This window comes from Pan troglodytes, chromosome 12 (genome assembly GCF_028858775.2).
Source record: "Pan troglodytes isolate AG18354 chromosome 12, NHGRI_mPanTro3-v2.0_pri, whole genome shotgun sequence".
NCBI lineage: Eukaryota > Metazoa > Chordata > Mammalia > Primates > Hominidae > Pan > Pan troglodytes.
In genome coordinates, this window is record NC_072410.2 from 25,418,131 (window position 1) to 25,431,792 (window position 13,662).

The window sequence follows — 13,662 nt, forward strand, 5'->3', positions numbered from 1 at the left end:
CATCTCTATGAATTTGCCTGTTCTAGATATTTCCTGTAAGTGGAATCATACGATGTTTGTCCTTTTGTGTCTGGCTTCTTTCACTAGCATATTTTCAAGTTTCCTCCATGCTGTAGCAGGCAAGAGAGTTTCCCTCTTGTTTCAGCTGGATAATGTTCCATCAGCTGGATAATGTTCCATGGAATGTATACGCCTCATTTTGTTTATCCATTCATCATTTGATGGACATTTGGGTTGTTTCAACCTTTTGGCTATCGTGAATGATGCTGCAGTGAACATTGGTTTACTATTATCTGAGACCTTGTTTTCAATTCACTGGGGTGTATACTTAAAAGTGAACTGCCGGGTCGATGGTCAGCCCATGTTTAGCCTTGTAGGGAAACATCAAACTGCTTTCCACAGAGGCTGCACCATCTCACATCCCCACCCACAGTGTGTGAGGGTTCCAATTTCGCCACACCCTCAGCAGCCGTAGTTACGGTGTGTGCACACGGCCATCCTAGGAGGTGTGAGGTGTGGCTTGTCACTGTGGTTTTTATTTTCATTTCTCTTATGATTAGTGAAGTTCACATTTCATGTGTTTGTTAACCATTTGTATAGCATCTGTGGAGAAGTGTCTGTTCGAGTCTTTTGCCCAGTTAATTGAGTTGGATATTTTTTTGTTGTTGGGTTGTAGGAATTCTTTATGCATTCTAAAGACTAAATCCTTATCAGATAAATGATTTGCTAACATTTTTCTCATTCTCTGGGCTACCCTTTGATGATGTCCTTTAATTTAAAAATTAAAAGGTTTTTTGGCCAGGTACAGTGGCTCATGCCTGTAATCCCAGCACTTTGGGAGGCCAAGGCAGGCGGATCACCTGAGGTCAGGAGTTCGAGACCAGCCTGGCCAACATGGTGAAACCCCTTCTCTACTAACAAGACAAAAATTAGCTGGTCATGGTGATGGACACCTGCAATCCCAGCTACTCAGGAGGCTGAGGCTGGAAGATTGCTTGAGCCCGGGAGGCAGAGGTTGTAGTGAGCCGAGATCGCACCACTGCAGTCCAGCCTGGGGGACAGAGCGAGACTCCGTCTCAAAAAAACAATAAAACAAATAAAAATTAAAAACAAAAAGTAAAAGATTTTTATATTGATCAAGTTCAGTTTATCTATTTTTCTTTTATTGCTTGTGCTTTGAGTGTTATACCTGAGAATCCACTGCGAAATCCAAAAATATTTACCTCTTTGTTTTCTCAAGAGTTTTACAGTTTGGGCTCTTATATTTAATATTTAGGTCATTGATCCATTTTAGTTAGTTTTTTTATATGTGTGAGATAGAGGTCTGACTTTTTGTTTGTTTTGTTTGTGGAAATCAAGTTGTCCTGGTACCATTTGTTGAAGGGATTATTCTTTACCCCAATGAACAGACTTTGCAGCTGTGTCACCTTCCCTGGATCCTTCCCTGTTATTCTCTGTTCTCTTTTTCAGACCATGGAGAAGCTCTCCTCCCTCTGGCCCATGAAACCTTTCAGGAATTTGATGGATCAGCTATCACATTCCCCTGGCCCCATCCCCAGTTTGCTTTCCTCCATGGAAGGAAGTAATATTTAATAAGCAGCTACTAAGTGCTAAACTAATGCATTGTTTCACTTCACATCACTACTCAGAAAGGTAAACACAGTTATTATCACCATGTGACAAATGAGAAGACTGAAGCTCCCCAAGGTTAAGTAACCTCCCTGAGGTCTCACAGCCAGACTGCAGAGTCCAGGGCCTTGTCATATTATACCGAGCTAATCTGCCAGTTTTGGTTTTTTTCACTTCGTCCACCAGGACAAAATTTTGAGTTTATTTAGCGTGTCTACAGGGTAGAGGCCATTCTCCCAGCTCTCTGAGGAAGAAGGTGTCCAGGGAATGCAGAGCTAGCAATGAGTCAGAGCTGAGGGGAGCACCGGGCCAGGGCCTGCCGAGGAGCGGGGAGTGGATAGGGTTTCGCTGGGTTCAAATTCTCCCTCCTAGCTGTGTGGACTGGGGCAAGTCAGGCCACCTCCCTGAACTTCCGGTGCCTCATCTGTGAAATGTTTACAGATGGTGAAATTGGACTTTCATTCAAGACGGCAGACCAAGTACACATAGAAACCATTCTTCAAACACTTAGCAATGACGGGAAAACACCAGGTACACAAGAGACCACTGCAGAGGTGCCCAGAGACAAGGGTTGAAGCCCCCCACCACCTACCCATTAGGAGGCTAGTACCAATGCAGGGCCCCCTAATGTATGAAGCCAAGAGCACAGGGTCTCATATACAGCCCTTACAAGATACACATGCAAGAAATATTCTGAAGAGACAATGGATTCACAACCACTTCGTGAAATTTCCACAAACTCCCCAACTGGAAGAATTTACGTCTGAGGAAATAGAGAATAATAGTGCAACCTTAAAAGAATTTTGAATAAATATATTAAAAACTCAAAGAGATAAAGAAGGGAATAACAGCCATAAACAAGAACAGGAGGCCGGGTGCAGTGGCTCATGCCTGTAATCTCAACACTTTGGGAGGCCGAGGCGGGTGGATCACCTGAGATCAGGAGTTCAAGACCAGCCTGACCAATATGGTGAAACCCTATCTCTACTAAAAATACAAAAATTAGCTGGGCATGGTGGCGGGTGCCTGTAGTCCCAGCTACTCAGGAGGCTGAGGCAGGAGAATCGCTTGAACCCGGAACGTGGAGATTGCAGTGAGCCAAGATCGCGCCATTGCACTCCAGCCTGGGCAACAAGAGCAAAACTTTATCTCAAAGAAAAGAAAGAACAGGAGACTATGAGACAAAAGCAGGCACATATAAGAAAGAACCAGGAGCTCATATGTGAAAAGTATCATTGCTAGAATAAAAACTCCACAGAAGCGGAAGTGGAGAGCCAGAGGTGGGAGGGATTTAACAAGGCCACATGGGATTTTAGTGGCAGCCATGGAGCCAAAACCAAGGCCTAACTCAGGAGTTTGGTTCCGAGGAGGATGAATGTATGTGCTTTCTTCTCCCTTTTTTTCTTTCCCATTTCTCTCCCTGAAGTATAAGGTTGGTGCTGAGCTGAACACCACAGCCCCTTCCTAGATGAGAAACAGGGCTTCCATGCCTTGATTGGGCAGGGTGGGACAAAGAGTTTCACCTCAAGATGGAGAGCTAACAACCTCTGTCTCTAGAACATGAATTAAACAGAACCTTAATGTCTACAGAGGAGTTTGTTAAATGAAGCCCAGAAAAGCTGCCAATAGAGTTGCCTCTTACATATTGGCCTTGGGATAGTGGGCATGTTGGGTCTGTAAACCAAGTCCTCAGAGCCTTGGTTTCCTCAACTGTAAAATGGGTTCAAGAGTCCCCACCCCAGGCAGATGTTTTGAGAATTAAACAGGAAGTTGTGTGTTCGAGGCACCCAGCACATCAGAATTGCCTCCCACAAATACCTTCCTGGGGCTTCACAGCCCTCTAATTTGAGCTCAGAGATACCTCAGACAAGGACAAAGCTACAGGCACATGGGACCCCAGCCTCCAACAGAGAAGAGAGAAATTTGAAACCCTGAAGGGACAAAAGGTGAATGGAAGCAGAACAGGAAACTGATTCACCATATCCTCACCCATGTGGACACAGGGCAGCCCACGCCCTTGGCGTTTTGCTCAGAGCAGAGGATGGGGCCTGAGAAGGGGCGAGCTTTGTGCTGGGCATGAGGCCGTGAGACGTTCACAGCAAGAGGTGGCATCTGTCGAGCTGGCGCACATCTGAAAACACTGCTCAACTTCGCCACTTACAAGAGAAATGCTAATTTGTCTTAATTTACACAATAAGATATTTTTCCCATCTAAAATTAAAAAATGTTTTTAAAATGGTAAAACCCAATGCTAGGAAGCCGTGGACCTGGTAGATGGGGATGTTAGTTGCTTCCTGGCCAAGGAGTCAGGAAATATGAAACAAAGAGGATGTTACTGACCTCCCATCTTGATCACCACACCAGGCCTTGCGTTTTCTTCCCATTTCCAAACTCAGCCTTCCAGCCCTGCCAAAACCTCTCTTTGTTTCCGGAAGGACATTCTCTCCCACTACACACTATTCCTGCTCCCTGGGATACTTTCTTTACGGTCCCCAACCAAATGTCACTCACCCTTCAGAACTCAGTTAAGGCGTTCCCTCCTACAGGAAGCCCACCAGATTGGCCCCTCTCAGCTGGCTCAGGAGCTTCTCTGGACCTCCAGGGCCCAGTGGGCTGCCACCATGCCAGTGGTTATCACCCTGAGCCTGTGTGCCTCATGACACACATGTCTGGAATAGGCACATGATCAATAGAGGAGGAGTGAGATATTTGGAGAAGAGGTGTGCTCTGTATGGTCTTGGAATGGTAAAGGGAATGGGGGTCAAGGTTGGTGTCAGCAGCTGGAAAACCTTTCTAAGAATTGTAACTCACTTACCAGCCCAGGCTGCGTTGAGAGGTAATGGATGAGCTGCCCATCACAGGAGGTGTGCAAGCAGTGATCAGAAACTGCGTCCCTCAGCCCCTCTCCTCCATACCCAGGGAGCCTGGGCGGGGAGCTTTCCTAGCGGACATCACCCGGGAGGGAACGGGGAGCTTTCCTCGGGGACATCACCCGGGGGGGACGGGGAGCTTTCCTAGCGGACATCACCCGGGGGGACGGGGAGCTTTCCTAGGGGACATCACCGGTGGGGACGGGGAGAGCTTTCCAGGCAGCGGCAGCGGTGAATGCAGAGGCCCAGAGGGGAGTCCGCGTGGGCGCTGGAAACCCTGGAGGAGGGTGAAGGGGCTTGGTCAGAGCCGCCAAGAGAAAAGATCCTGCAAGCACCTTGCAGGGGACTGTTGGGAAAAAGCTGAGTGTTGGGAGGGAAACTGAGATGGGGCTTGCATGACTGAAATAATGGCCTCTGGAACGTGTCTAGACTTGCTGGCTCCTTGCTTCTAGCCTTCCTAGGCTCCTAGATCGATTGTATTCCCATTATCTCAAGTAGCAGAACATGTTCCGTAGAAAAGCTAAACCATCACAGCTGTAAATCATGTGCTTAGTGCAACGTGTCCTTTTGACCGCCACATTCTCACCACCTGTTTCTTCGTTGGATTACAAATAAATACCGTGGGCTCCCAGAGCTCAGGGTCTTCGCAGCCTCCATGATGGCGATGACCCCCTGGTGTCCCACTTTTATCTCTCAAACTGTCTTTTTCTCAATCCTTTGACTCTGCCGGACTTTGTCACCCCCACGACCTGGTGTTGGGTCTGATTACCCCAACAGGGGACAGGAATGGGGACCTGGAGGTGAGGGCCTGAGGTCGTGCTGCTAGCGGAAAAGGAGACGTGCAGAGGTGAAGCAGGCGGTGAGGGCGGGATTGACCCCAGCTGGCCTCGGCCTCTGGAAACATCGCCACCTGGAGAGTGCTCTGCGGAACTGCACCCTCTTTCGTTGGTTCCTCAGCGGACATCTCTGGTGGGTCCGTTAGCGTTCCCAATGTACTTGACACCCATTTTTTAATGCCTCCTTCTTATAAAATAAGATTACTTTCATCAATAATGATAACATGAAACATAATGATGACCAAAAGGCAATGAAAGCCACAATTTATTTACTGTCTGATATATTTTACATAATGTAAGTCGTTCAGCGACTCACAAATGAATTTTAATAAAACTGAACTACCTGCAAACCACGATTTAAGAAACCACTAAATTGATGTAATTTGTCTTAATTCGTTCATTAGCTTTTAAAACAATTAATTTAAAAACAATGTTTGCATTTTGGTATTTTTCAGATTCAAATTCAGTAATACGGTTCATACGGAAGCTAATACGTGCATCTACCAATGAAAAACATTGTATCTCATGATTTGCAAGGCACCCCTGGGGGGGTGAAGACCCCAGCTGGATGGGGGAGGGGGGGTTAGCGTTTGTTAAAATAGCTCCAGGTGATCCTAACATGCACCTAGCATGGAGCACACTCATCTCCACACGGGAGCTGGGCTCAGCCAGGCACGCAGCCCTTGGGCCCACACCCGCCTGGCCTCAGGTTCCCCACTCCACCCCAGCCGCTCACTCACATGAAGGTGTCCCTAGGGTGGAGAGTGGGACCCAGCCCCATCTTCCCAGGGGTCACTTCCAGGCTCAGTCCACACAAGAACAGTCACCTCCATGCACTTTTCATAACCCACCCCTCCCCTGACACCTACCCTCACCCCGGGAAAAGATGAGGGCGCTCAGACAAGAGGGAAGCTGAGTTTATTCTGGTGATCTACGCCTGACCACCTGAGGATGCCCAGGCTCCAATGTCAGGGCCCAGGGGAAGGCATCTGTGTAAGCAATGCGCTCAGCTCAGGGCCCTCCGGGAGCCACCAGCCCAGGACAGGCTGCACAGCCGCACCCTCCCGGACCTCCCTGCTCCCCAGCCAGAGAGGACAGGGGGCCAGGCAGGCAATGCAAGGCCGGTGTGGCCTGAGACACCCCCTACCACAGCCCAGCTGTGTGTGGAGACAACCAAGCAGGGCTCAGCCAGACTGCAGGGCCTGGGGTGGGGCTGAGGGTGGGGAAGAGCCGGCGTGGAGGGCTCCCCTGGGCAGTGGGAGCTCAGGCACAGGCAGCCTCAGCCTTCTGTGTGCTGCCTGGGGGCCCTTCCACCTTGCTGGCCAGGCTGTAGTAACAGGCTCGCATGCGCTGCTCCACGGTCAGGAAGTCGGGGCGATCCTCCCACCTGTGGGGCGTGGGGTACATCCAGGCTGCTGACCACGCCCCCAGGACCCAGCTTCACCAGTGGGTGGGCATGCACTGTGCTTGGCTGAGGTAGACTTTTGGGGCTCAGAAAGTCAGCAGGGCTGTTGGGGTGGCGGGACATGGGGTGGTGGAGAGGACTCTGGGGTGTGAGAGCGTTGGGCAATGCCGCACAGCCTAAGGAGGCAGAGCTGCCCACACACAGGGTGCTGGGATGACCCCTCTACCGAGCGTTGACCAGTGAGGACTCAGGGGACTGAGTGGACTTGGTGTCAGAGTGGCAGCTATTGACCACGGGGACCTGGGATATAGAAAGCTGATGCTCTGCGCATGCACCTGGGGCCAGGGTATCAGTGTGCTGGGGCTTACACGAGGGCTTAGACGAGAGGGAGTGCAAGGCTGGTGATCAGCAGAAGCCTGGAGCATGGCAGTGGGTCTGGCCAGCGGGGAGCGGCAGTATTAACGGTACTGTGCATGGGTTATCCATGGACTGTGTTGGGGTGCTAGGTGCTAGCCTCTTTGGGTACTGGGGTGTGGTGCCCTGGGTGTTTCCTGATGGAGGTGGAATTAACACATGTCGCAGGAGGGTGGGCCAGCCAGAGAGGGTGTTTATCTGTTGGGCTGCCTGGGTGTTGGGGTGTCAGCATGCTAAGTGCTGGCCGGTGGGGGGTCATGCGTTACAGTGTCCACATATTGCATGGGCAGTCTAGGGCGTCCGCTTGTCTGGGGGTGTGTTGCCTGTTGTCTGATGGGAAGTTGGGATACTGATGGTGTTAGGAGTTGAGATGTTTGAAGGTTGGGCTTCAACCAGGCAGAGGTGGGGGCTGGAATAGATGAGTATTTGGTACCTCAGTGCTCGCCTGTCTGGTAGTTGGGTGCTGTGTGCTGGCTGGTGGGGACTGGAGTGTTGGGTACTGGAGAATCATCTCATGCCCTGAGTGTCAGTGTCATAGGCTGAGTAGCAGAGTATGGAACCGTTTGCGTGTTGCAGGGTCCATGTGTTGAGTGATGGCTGAGGTTTTAGATGCTGAGGCACAGGCCACAGGTGGGGTGGCAGGGTGTGGCACACTGGAGCAGGACAGCAAACCCTGGTGTGTTGGAGAGCTGGGTGTGGGGGTAGGGGGCAGCTGCAAAGGCCATGAACTGGGTGAAGGGCTTTGGGTGGGATGACATTGGGTAGAGTTATGTTGACATCAACTCATCGGGCACCAGGACTTTCCAGGGGTCAGCCCAGCCGGGTCCCCTCCCCACTGGCACTCACTTGTAGATCCAGCAGTCGCTCATGAGTGCGTACAGTTCGGGTGGACACTCTGGTGGGCACTCCATCCGCTTGCCCTGCTCGATGAAGGCCATGACCTCCGGCCCTTTCATCTTCTGCTCAAGCCGGGGCAGAGACACCTGTGAGTGACCAGGGTCCTCCTCCTCGTCCCCCTCCCCACCACACCGCCCACCCGCCTCTGCCCGCGCCTGCCTTGTAGGGCTTCTGGCCGTAGGACAAGGCCTCCCACATGGTGACCCCATAGCTCCAGACATCGCTGCGGCTGGAGAACTTGCGGAAGTTGATGCATTCGGGTGCGTACCACTTGAGCGGCCACTTCCCTGCTGAGCGGGCCTGGGGAGGGGGAGATGCTGCTGGGTCAGGGCTCAGGGACCCTCTACCCACCCAGCCCATCCAGTCGGGCATCACAGGGGCAGAGGCTTACAGTGTAGTAGCTGTCGTCGGCACCCAGTGCTTTGGAGAGGCCAAAGTCGCTGATCTTGGCGTAGTGCCGGTTAACCAGCAGGACGTTGCGGGCCGCCAGGTCACGGTGCACAAAGTTCTTCTCCTCCAGGTACTTCATCCCCATGGACACCTGGTGCAGCAGCTCAGCCACATTGCTCACAGGGATCTCCTCCCTGGGGTGGCGGGGAAGGCAGGGTCAGCTGGGAGAAGACTAGCCAAGTTCCCAGGGGCAAAGCATGCTTCTCTGACCCAGCTGGGCATGAGCCAGGTGACCATGTGTTCAAAAACGCTTATTGAGCACCTGCTGTGTGCCAGGCGTGGGGCTGGGGACACAGCAGTGAACAAAACAGGCAAAACTCCTGCCTTCATCCAGTCTCAAGGCTTTAGGGATCACCCACACGCTACAACTCCCAAGTCTAGACCTCTGCCTGCACCCTCAACGTGCTGAGGTCTCACAGGCATCTCAAAGATAATGTGCCCTGATTGTCCCCGTCCCCATGTGCACACACATATGGCTCCTCCACTGTCCTCTCCAGCAGCTTCTCTTTCTCTCACACCCAATCCATCAGCAAACCCTGGCAGTTCTGGTGTCAGAATCTCTCCAGAATCCACCGCACTCCTCATCTCTGCCTCTGCCACTGGGAAGCAGCCGCAGCATCACTCACCTAGACCCCCAGGCAGGAATAGTCAGCTCCGCCCAGGCCCTCGCTCCCTCCTGTCTCCCACTGTCTTGTCCTCTCTGCCCCTGAGTCAGGTCCTCCCCCTCCTCTGCTCACAGCACCCCCTAGCTCCCACCCAACTCAGGGTAAAACTCCAAGTCCTCCCGGCAGCCCGCAAGGCCTGGCACGGTCTGCTCATCCCCTCCCTGCCCGCACCACACGAGGCACAGGACCACCTCAGGGCCTCTGCACAGGTGGTGCCCTTTGCCTGGAATGCCCTTCCCCACGTCTGGGCATGGCAGCCTCCCTCAGTTTGTTCAAACCTCCCTGCTCACTGCACCTCGCACCCCAACACTCCCAACCCCCTGGAGCTGCGGCAGGCTTGTGCCCACCGCACTATCTTCCCACATGCTCTAGATTTCATCAGGATTGTTACTTACTGTCTCTCTTCTCCAACCAGAATACAGAGCATGGATCCCTGCCTTGTTTATTCGCTAATGAATCCCAAGTGCTACTAACAGTTCCTGTCACTGAGAAACTGTCCAATAAACACCTGTCAAATGACTGAATGTGGGAGCCAGGGGCACACTGGGAAGGTGTGTGCACCAGCCAGAGGGCACAGATCAGCAAAAACGTGCCTTGGGGAGTGCGGAACTTGTGTCTGTGAGGGTAAGAGTTTGGGGATGAGGAACCACAAATGAAACTGCAAAACTTTTCAGTAAAGGGCCGGATAGTAAGGATTTTAGCCTTTACAGGCCACAAGTGATCTCTGTCACATCTTCATTTTTGTTTCTTTAAAAAAAAAAATTAAAAATAGAAAACCACGCAGTACGTAAACAAAGGGCAGGTTCCAGATAACTGGCAATGGGCACTTTCCCAGGGGCCATGAATTTGGCCCAGGGAGTCTGGGGAGCAGCTGATGTGTACAAAGCTCTTACTAGCAGTGCCCTTTATTTATTTTTATTTATTTATTTTTTTGAGATGGAGTTTCGCTCTGTCCCCAGGCTGGAGTGCAGTGGCACAATCTCGGCTCACTGCAAGCTCCGCCTCCTGGGTTCAAGCGATTCTCCTGCCTCAGCCTCCTGAGTAGCTGGGAGGCGCCCACCACCACGCCCAGCTAATCTTTTGTATTTTTAGTAAGGACGGGGTTTCACCATGTTGGCCAGGATGGTCTGGATCTCTTGACCTCATGATCCACCCGCCTTGGCCTCCCAAAGTGCTGGAATTACAGGCATGAGCCACCGCACCCGGCCCTAGCAGTGCCCTTTATAGGTGCCAACTCATTCGATCCTCGCAAGGGCCCTGGAGGTAGACACTGTTATTACCGCACTGGTGCAATGGTGGACTGAGGGTTAGCTCTGCTTTGCAGGCATGGGTATGGGTGTGGGTGTGCAGGCTGAGAGTGTGTCCACGATGGTGTGGAAGTGCCCCGGCTTCCCACACACGCATGCATGCGGGTGCGTGTCCACCATGCCCAGGATGGGCCCCGGCCCCACCTACCCGATGGCCGGGCCCGCCCGGTGCTCACCTCTTGCCGACCAGGAACTTGTGCAGCGGCCCGCCCCCAGCCATCTCCATGACCAGCATGAGGGCCTCGGCCTGGCAGACGCCAATGAGCCGCACGATGTAGGGGTTGTCCAGCTGGTGCATGATCTGCGCCTCGCGCATCATCTCCTCCGTGTCTGCCTTCTCCGTGCCCTGCTTCAGCACCTTGATGGCCACGTCGATCTGCTTCCTGCCCGACCCGGCCACGGGAGGCATGTGGGCGAGGGGCACCGGCCCTGCTCGGCCCCACACCCCCACCCACCCATCTCTCTTCTCCCTTGAGTTGTGTGGTAGACAACTGTGGTCGCCACCCAGGCTGGGACCAAGGCGCTCAATGTCCCTGCAGCCTGGAGCGTCTGCTGAGGACGGCTCACAGCCGGATCGCTCACCGGGAACAGCCCATCGCCAAAAAGAATCCAAAGTGACACCCTCCCCAGGGGCAGCCTGTCAGGGGCCAGTGGACTCAGGGATCGGGGACCCCACTGCAGCTCCCCTGGGTTGGGAACTTCAGCTCCACAGCCTCCCCCTGCCCAGGCCCCATCCCACCCCCGTCAGGTGTCCCGAGCTCTCTCAGGGAATCCTCCAGCGTGCAATGTCCTGCCCCAGAGTCTGTTTCCCAGGCAAACTGCTGTGAGACAGACATCCCGGCTCCCATCCCACAGCCCGGTGAAGCCACTCCCCTCTGCCCCAGGCGGCGGTGCTCCCACCACGGCAGGGGCGGCCATACTTGCGCATGCGGTACACGCCCTGGCGCACTGAGCCAAAGTTGCCGCAGCCAAGTTCAATGTCGGCTATGAGGAGGTTATCGCGCTTCAGGAAGAGCTTCTTGTCCTTGAGCTCCTCTGGGTCGCTGTAGGGGCTCTCATACACGCTCGTGTCCATGGGCATCGGCCGCGGTTTGTCTGGGGACGTTACGCGTGCTGGGCACACACAGCGGTACACTCCCAGGTCAGGGGCAGGGGTGTGGGGAGCAAGGCAGCCTCAGCCCCCACAAGCACCTGCCCCAGACAAGGGTGCCGTCCCTGGAGCATGCACAAGCAGGTGGGTGCCCATGCGTGTTCCTGCACATCCACACGCACACACTGGCATACACTCCTGGCCACAGCTGTGGGTGCCCCATGAAGCCACATGAGGGTGGACTCTAGGGGCGTGTGCATTGGTATCCACGTGGCACCATTACTGTGCCAGCTGGGGTGTGCATGTGTGTGCATTCGTACGTGTACGCCTATGGCCGGGCCTGTCCCTGTCTGCGTATGCAGCACACAGCCACATTTACGAGGCCTCCAAAAGCGAGCCTCTAGGTGCACATGTAACTATGTGTCTTCTCTGTGCATACACATGTTCAGGTCTGGGCCCACCCATGAGAAACAGGAGCACCCGCAGCAGACCATTTTAGGAATGTGAGCTCTGGGGCCCATCGTGGGTTCACATCCCGCCTCTACCACTGCCTCACATCCCCATAGACAGAGCCCTCCCTCTCTCGTCTGTAAAGTGAGGTTAATCACCATAGCCACTTCATAAGGCATGTCAGGAGGGTTCGGTGGCTCATACACACAGTGACCTCGGAAGGTGACTGACACATAGTAGGTGCTCAACAAACGTGTGTCTGGGGAGCCTCAGGCAAGGCCAAGTGTGCTCCCTGCACATCAGTACACACTGGGACGTACATGTGCACAGGCAGGTGTGATGGGTGTGGGCACATGTGTGCACAGGTGTTAACCAAGCCAACTGCCACAGCCTGGCCCGGCCCACAGCGTCCCCCGTGAAACCCCACAGCCCTGACAGGGACCCCGCTCTCGGCTCAGCATGAGCCCCAACCTGCGTCCCCACCTCTGCCCGCTCACCTGGCTCAGGGGTGTATCCATCTGAGTTGAGGGTGTCGATCCGTCTCTGAGGCTAAAGGCCACAGGGTCAGCAAGGCCTGAGCTGGGGACGTCCAGCCCCTCTCATGAGACCTATATCCACTGAGGACTCCCAGAGACAGTGGAGAGAGAGCTTCTTCCGCTCCACAGGCACCTCAGCCTCCATCCCAGCCTCCCCCACAGCCACCCCCCAGCTCCATCCCCAAGGCCACACTCCAGGTGCCCCCAACTCACATGAGTCAACGTGGATGGGTGGGCTGGGAGTGTGGGAGCAGCAGCCCCTGGGGGAGCAGAAGGGACAGTGAGGGCTGGGGGCCAGGTCTCCTGCCGCCCCCACCCACCGCCCGCCCGCCTGCTGCCATCACCTGAGGCGTTGCTGGCACTGCTGTTGGGGCAGGCCTCCTTCAGGCAGTAGATGAGCCCGTCCGCCTTCAGCTTCAGATACTCCACCAGCTGCAGGGAGCAGGCAGCTAGCAGAGAGGCTCCTCTCCTCCCCAGAGCCCGGCACCCCATCCGAGCACGGCATCTCCCAGAACAAGTTGCACGGGCAGCCTACCTGCCAGAGCGTGTCAAACTTGGTGCCCTCGGGAATGCAGTACTTGCCCGCCTTGTCTTGGCTGATGAGGTAGTGGTACACTGTCTTCCCATAGATGAGGGACAGGGCGTATGTGCCCTGCTCCTTCCGCGGCCTCAGCCTGGCAGGGGAAGGGAGGGGATGTAACCCCTAGAGCCACCTGGGGGCCTCCTGCTGTGCCCCGCTTCCCCCGCAACACACCCTATGGGCTTCACACCCCAGAGCCTTGCAGAGAAGCTGCAGGGACTGGGGAAGCCAGGCCAGGCCCCCATCACCTCCAGATCTGCTGATGATGGGCCAAGTGGCAGAGGGCAGTGGAGGGGCCATGGCTGTGTTCCCAGGAAAATGCACTGTTCTCCAAGAGCCAACAGATGGCCATTCATGGGGAATACCTGACCCCCCACGGTGGACACCCAGCCACGGAGGAGGGGACACCCATCCACTGGGGAACACCTGGTCCCCCATGGCTGAACAGTTGGCCATCCACGGCCACACACTTGCCATCCACAGAGAGATAGTCATCCACAGGCACTCATTGGGGGTACACTCGGCCACACAGT

The 13,662-nt window shown here is 54.3% G+C and overlaps 1 protein-coding gene across 7 annotated transcripts in view; it reads right to left on the reverse strand.

Moving 5' to 3' along the window:
* Nucleotides 1-5,570: 5,570 nt before the first annotated feature.
* Nucleotides 5,571-13,662, reverse strand: part of ZAP70 (zeta chain of T cell receptor associated protein kinase 70) — a 28,931-nt gene continuing 20,839 nt past the window's right edge. For 4 of the 7 annotated variants that reach the window (XM_016949044.3, XM_063789529.1, XM_515637.9 and 1 more), the window contains 10 exons: nt 13,085-13,223; nt 12,894-12,981; nt 12,763-12,809; nt 12,511-12,562; nt 11,394-11,586; nt 10,650-10,856; nt 8,443-8,635; nt 8,211-8,351; nt 8,001-8,113; nt 5,571-6,722 (listed from right to left, as the gene is read on the reverse strand). In XM_016949044.3, coding sequence (XP_016804533.1) covers nt 6,599-6,722; nt 8,001-8,113; nt 8,211-8,351; nt 8,443-8,635; nt 10,650-10,856; nt 11,394-11,586; nt 12,511-12,562; nt 12,763-12,809; nt 12,894-12,981; nt 13,085-13,223 — 1,297 coding nt within the window. In that variant the 3' untranslated portion in view covers nt 5,571-6,598. The remainder of the gene's footprint in view (nt 6,723-8,000; nt 8,114-8,210; nt 8,352-8,442; nt 8,636-10,649; nt 10,857-11,393; nt 11,587-12,510; nt 12,563-12,762; nt 12,810-12,893; nt 12,982-13,084; nt 13,224-13,662) is intronic. The other 3 variants (XM_009442935.4, XM_063789531.1, XM_063789530.1) reach the window with 2 other exon arrangements.